This window comes from Pan troglodytes, chromosome 1, assembly GCF_028858775.2.
Source record: "Pan troglodytes isolate AG18354 chromosome 1, NHGRI_mPanTro3-v2.0_pri, whole genome shotgun sequence".
Taxonomy (NCBI): Eukaryota; Metazoa; Chordata; class Mammalia; order Primates; family Hominidae; genus Pan; species Pan troglodytes.
Genome location: NC_072398.2, coordinates 43,934,668 through 43,941,254, shown reverse-complemented (window position 1 = coordinate 43,941,254; position 6,587 = coordinate 43,934,668). Strand labels below are relative to the sequence as shown.

Genomic DNA, 6,587 nt, shown 5'->3' with positions numbered 1-6,587 from the left:
CAATCTGAAAATGTGTATACCACAAGCTATTTTTTTCCAAAGTAATAAGGGCAAAGGAAGAGGTTAAGAGAACTCCGTCACACTGAACTTCCTAGGAAAATACAGGGCATATGCATATAAGATGGGATATATTTAACTATGAAGGGTGGCTGGAGTTACTAGAGAGTTTCACAAGTGTTAAGAGGCTTATCTGGGCTGGATGCATGGCTCACACTTATAATCCCAGCACTTTGGGAGGCTGAGGCAGGATTGCTTGAGCCCAGGAGTTTGAGACCAGCCTGGGCAACATAGCCAGACCCTGTCCTTAAACAAACAAAAACAGCCAGGCACGATGGCATGCATCTGTGGTCCAGATACTCAGGAGGTTGAAGCAGGAAGATTGCTTGAGGTCAAGGCTACCGTGAGCTATGTTTGTGCCACTGCACTCCAGCCGGGGCAACAGCAAGAGCAAGACACTGTCTCCAAAATAAAAAATAAAATAAAATAAGGCTTATCTGCATTATTAGCATTAACTAACTGAGCTAACCGGCTTCAGTTGCATTAAATGAATACTGTGGCGGTATAGGTATAGGCTGAGAACCAGCGAGATCAACCTCAAGGAGCAGGAATACACCAGCTACTTAAGATGTGCTGCCATCTGCTGGCTAACCTTGTGTTGCAGTCAAACCAAAAGTACTTACAGCAAAAAATGACAGCCACACAAGCTGGACATGATATGATAACAAAAAACAAACCAAAGCAAACGCACCTCGTGCTGCACGCTGACCTTCCCTGGTGACTAGAAGTGGTGCCTGTCTCTTGGCGGTGGCCCATGGTGGTGCCTGTCAGGCACTGCTGAGCAAGCAAATCTCAGCACTGGGGTGAGCCTAAATAGAAAATGCAAAATACACTACATGCAGATAGGCCAGCGTAAGATTATGTGCCCAGTTCCCTCACCATGTATTATAATAGAGTAGCTAGGCTCATATATGAACTCACAATGCTGCAGGTTCGTGCTTAAAAGAAGCTGGAAAAAAGCATGTCACCCAGGATAGGCTCTGGAAGATACATGACTATCATCTCACCCCTTTTCTCCACTATCCTATCTCCCATTCCCTTGCCCCACCCTTCAGTAGTGATGATGTAAAGTACCCAGAGGCCAAGAGCCATGGTGGCTGGGGAGGGCCCCTGATGGGAGAGGAACATGTTCCATCCATCTCTCCTAAGACAAACTGAAAGACATCTGACTGAAGGTCACCAGTGGAAATGGAATGGATTAGGGAACGTCCTGTTACTATGGGTAGTGAGGTAAGGGAAAACCAAAACCAAACAGATAGAAACCTAAAACGTTAATGTGATCTTTATTATACAGCACATCTGGTATTTGTGTATCCCAACAAGTATACAGAATACTCTATAAAACCAAACCCAACCCTTCAATATTACACTAATGAAGATTAACCCAGAGTCGCATCTCTTCAAAATGCACACAATTAAGACGGTCCTGCTGTAACAATATTATGGAAAGAGCCAGGTAGCACAAGAAAGGAGAGAGGATAAAGACTGAAGTGTGTGCCAAAGTCATTGTCTTTTGTTATTGCACTTTTATTCTACACACTTAGTATCTTACACTTTTATTTAACACTGTAATAAACATTAGTCCTTTAAAACAAAGAAAAAACATTACATGAAGACAAAAGACAACAGGCTGCCCAGACCAATTTTCTTTTCAACTATCTGGGCAAGGTGGCCTCCCCAGTGCTAGATGTCCTGATGCACCTCTGAGATCACCTCAATTGGACTGGATGTTAACAAAACAGATGAAGTTAAAAATGAAACCCTTTTAGGAACAGTAGTCCTACTGGAAACCTCCAGGAGAGTTTGGAATACAAGTGTCTCAAGGCCACTCCCTCCTTACCCACTTTAACATCAAACAAGCTCTATTCATCCCACCTCCATAACTGAAGGATTAACCTTCTTTTTCTTTTTCTTTTTTTTTTTGAGATGGAGTCTTGCTCTGCTGCCCAGGCTGGAGTGCAGTGGTGTGATCTTGGCTCAATGCAGCCTCTGTCTCCTGGGTTCAAGCAATTCTCCTACCTCAGCCTCCTGAGTAGCTGGGACTATAGGTGCCCACCACCATGCCTGGCTAATTTTATCTATTTTTAATAGAGACGGGGTTTCACCATGTTACCAGGCTGGTCTCGAACTCCTGACCTCAGGTTTTACAAAGTGGGTTACTTGATCCAGAAAATCCAAAAGCTTTGGAAATTCCAGGAAAGCAACTACTCTTTTGGCAGTGGACTCTTCCAGGGTTGTTAATCCCACTCTGACGCAATATGGATGGACTAGGGAGGCTTCCTGATTATCCAAATGGAATACCAAGCATGCCATCATCTCTCCAAAGCAAGCCCAAAGGGGGCTTTAACTTCCCAAAGTACTACTGTAATCACCAATTCCCCTGGGCCTCCCAGTACTAAATAATAAGCCAAAGCCAAAAAATAAAGTGTCATTCAGTGCAGTTGTCACTTTGCAGCCCTGCAACCCCGAGGCACTTCTTCCATGAGGAAGAACACTTTGTGACCCTTCTTTGGCAGCTCAAGCAAAGACACAAGAATGCATTTGAGAGCTGACAGGTACTAGTCGAGAGTTCTATGAGTCCCCTATTTCTATCTGTGGTAGTAATGCATTCTTTCCTCCACTGCTTCCTTGAATTTTAGTGTTAAAAATTAGGAGAAGCTGCTGCCTAGGCTCTGTCCCCTTGAAGTTGATGGAGTCAAAAGTGACTCTCTTTGGTCTGGGAACAACCAGCACAGTCCTCCTGAAGTGCTTGCTCAGTCAATGAGCTACTCTTTGCAGAGGATCAGGGAACTAAGGTATGCCTGGGGAAACCCCACCCAAATGAGCCATGCCAGACAGCCCTTGTCATCAGCTCTCTAGGCACAGGGTCAGCCATTCCAGGGCCCCAGGCTCCACCATTTCTCCTGACTGCTCTGCAGGAAGGCCTCTCACTCATTTCTGAAACAAAATGAGAGACCAGACTTCAAGCTCTGGCCATTAAAAATGGCCAGGTCATCATTTTCATGTTGGGGTAAGCTGCCCTAATTATGTTGATTAGAAGGACAGACCACAATAAGGGTCATTCTTTCATGCCATCCTTTTTCTTCCTCCAGCCACAATCTCACCTCACCACTTGGGAACACATACAACCAAAGCTGGGAGGTAAAATCTTTAGGACTTTGGTCATGCTGAGCCCTCTATAACCCAAGTGCTGCCAGACTTCTTTGAAAACCTAGTGTCCTCCCAAGTAATATACAATACAGTACATTTCATGGCATTCCATCACTTATAATAAGAATGGATGCCAAAGAACAAAGCCAAAATTAGCTGACAATGTTATAAAACAAAAGCAAAGTATACACACTCTATACACACGTATACCTGCACTCAGCCTGCTGAGTATTTAAATAACATCCCCAAATATCCATATGTGGACTTTGGCTGGCCTAGAGACTTTCAAGAATATTTTGCACCTTTTCTCAAAATACTTTTTTTTAAAGAAAATGAACTGTAACACAACTACTCATCTCCTTACTTATATCAGTCCCTCCCTTCCACCCTCCCCACTGGGGAAAAAACTGTTGGGGAATCTGCTAGAGAACTGGTATCTGACAGCAAACTAAGCCGTGGGGTAAACTAAAAAGGGACTCTGGGTAGAGGAAAAAAATCTAACCTCCCATATGTGAATGAGAGTATGAGCTAATACTTCCCAAGAATGCTAGGAATGTGACCTTCATAATGGAAGCACAGACTTATGATTATAGTTAGAGTCAAAAGAAAACAGTCTGGAAAGGGAACTATATAAGACTTTTCCTAAAATTTCATACACAATAGACTTACAATGATTTTCCAGCAAGTAGAGAGTACTTACCCCTCCTTTCTTGACACCTGACTCCCTTGAAGCCCCATCATAGTTCCCAGAAGGACAGTAAGTTAGTGCAGAGAATAGAGTACTTGAAGTATAGCTAAATAGGTGGTAAAAATTCTGAGAATATACTGAACATCCTACCAAAACAAGGCTAAAGCCTGCAGAGCCCAAAGACACTGAGTCAGTTACTTTATCATTTGCAAGTAAAAAGGTTATTAGCACTACATGGAATTTCTGAAAGGCTCCAAGAGTTTAGGGAGCGACTATGCTCAAACATATCATGATCAGAGCCCAGGACAGCCAAAGAGTTAAAAGTTATATGAAAGACCCATTATAGACTCCATTTATACTCCATTAATATTTAAAAGATGGTCATTCTGTCATAGACAACCCTAGAAAATCCCAGCAGCAGATGTGCGACTCATCTTTGTTTTTTGTTTTTTGGTTTTTTTTGAGATAGAGTCTCGCTCTGTTGCCCAGGCTGGAGTGCAGTGGCGTGATCTTGGCTCACCACGACCTCTGCCTCCCGGGTTCGAGTGATTCTCCTGCCTCAGCCTCCCAAGTAGCTGGGATTACTGGTGCACGCCACCATGCCCGGCTAATTTGCAACTCATCTTATACACCTACCTGGGGACCTGTTTTACAAACTCTGGGGCTGAACACAGGGGCCAGACCACAGTTATTGGGGATTAGGCAGATGGAGGGAGACTACTCACTTCCACTGTCTACTTCCTCGTCTACTTGTTTTTCGGAATCTAATGGACCAGTTTGGTTGAGGAAGGCTTGAAGTCAAGTGCATCTGAGATGCACCAATATTTAAATTGTTCCCCTTCCTCTGCCTAGAATCAGAATTTCTTTCCTCAAGCACACTTCATGAGGAACCCTCCAAAAGACCACCCACCCGCCTCCCACCTTTCAGGGAAACTTCCCAGACACTAGCACACAGGGGTGAGGGGCACACACAGAACTACCAGAGGAGGGTTTTTCTCTTTCGTCTGCTTCTTTTTTTCTTCTAACAGATTTTTAAAAAGGTAAAAAGAAGGAACAAATTGCGGGAGAAACCGTGGTTAAAAGCTCATTGATCAAGTTTTCCAAACGTCAGTGTGTTAGATTCAAACACAAAAAGAAAAATTTCTGATTGTGTTAAGTTTTAAAAACAAGCTGGTTTTCTTCCAGTATGTTTGTACATAGGCCATGGCCTCCAATCATCTCCCACCTCTCAGTTCTCACCCAAATACTTCGCATTGGGTTGGTTTTGCTTAGACACTCACTCCTAAGTACCATGTTATCTGGAGCTTTCCCCCTTTGAGATGAAAAGAGGCAAACAAAAGAAAAGACTCAAAGGTAAAAGAACAGATTCTGTTCTGGGGTTAGCAGTAACTCTAAATCCAATAACTTCTGTGTGTATGTCTATATAGATAGAGATATAGACACACACACATATATACATATACACACAAATATATGCATACACATTCTATTTTTTTTTTTTTTTTTTTGAGACAGAGTCTCACTCTGTCGCCCAGGCTGGAGTGCAATGGCATGATCTCAGCTCACTGCAACCTCCGCCTCCCAGGTTCAAGCGATTCTCCTGCCTCAGCCTCCTGAGTAGCTCGGATTACAGGCATGCACCACCATGCCCGGCTAATTTTTTGTATCTTTAGTAGAGACGGGGGGTTTCACCATGTTGGCCAGGCTGCTCTTGAACTCTGGACCTTGTGATCCGCCCGCCTCAGCCTCCCAAAGTGCTGAGATTACAGGCGTGAGCCACCATGCCTGGCCTCTTTTTTTTTTTTTTTCCTCTTTTCAGGGCCTCTTGGTGATGTAACAGTGAAACCCTCCCCCAGAAACCAGGGATATGTGGTCCTATAAATGTAAACACACTGGCACTATGAGGAACAGATAGCTCTGTTTCTAGCTCCCTCACTGGGACTTCTGACCATTGCAACCTGAGATCCCTGGCTGCAGACAGCAGGAACCAGGCATCCACAAGTTATTGTTTTTGTCCCCATGTTTTCATAATCCCAGAACTAAGCTCAAATTTTCTGAGTCCTGACTAAACTATTCCTAGCTAGAGCCAAAAATCATGAGAATGAGATTTTTTAACACTATTGCCACTGCAGTGTCCCGCTTGCTGTCTTAGAAGTATATACAGTGAAAAGACAATGGTAACATCTGCCTCCTTTTCATTTGTGAAGCCAGAACACCACATTCCTCAGCTTTTACACATCTGAGACACTTTTTTGCTAAAGGGATAGCTTGGCGCTTCAGTGAGCTGCTGAATATGCTCAGTCATTCAACTCTTCACTGTCCAGCAGTCATCCCTGCCTGGGAAGGTTCCAAGTTTCCCAGCAAGCACCAGTTCCCTTGGGAGTGTGTCCTATAGTGAATAAATGTCAAATTCTCCCCATGGCCAAAAGGTGAGGGGGAAGGAAATAACTAGAGAGTGAAAGAGAAAGGTCTTTGCTTTCAAGTAGAATCATCTAGTCCTCTGTTTGGCTGCTCAGAATTGGACTTGCAGAGCCGATCCATGATGCCCTGGAGCATGGGCTGGACAATGCCCAAGAGAGGCCTCTTCAAGGGGTCGCCATCCCAACAGGCTTCCATCAACTGCCAGCACTCCTCATCAAACACAGGAAGACGTTCTGGGCGAGCCCCTAGAGAAAGGAGCATGGAAACAAGA

General features: G+C 44.1%; 1 protein-coding gene across 6 annotated transcripts in view; it reads right to left on the bottom strand.

The window, feature by feature from the left end:
• Positions 1-1,323: 1,323 nt before the first annotated feature.
• Positions 1,324-6,587, bottom strand: part of DSTYK (dual serine/threonine and tyrosine protein kinase) — a 71,703-nt gene continuing 66,439 nt past the window's right edge. For 3 of the 6 annotated variants that reach the window (XM_054659554.2, XM_009440229.5, XM_054659615.2), the window contains one exon: positions 4,963-6,561. In XM_054659554.2, coding sequence (XP_054515529.1) covers positions 6,374-6,561 — 188 coding nt within the window. In that variant the 3' untranslated portion in view covers positions 4,963-6,373. 6 annotated transcript variants of the gene reach the window in all.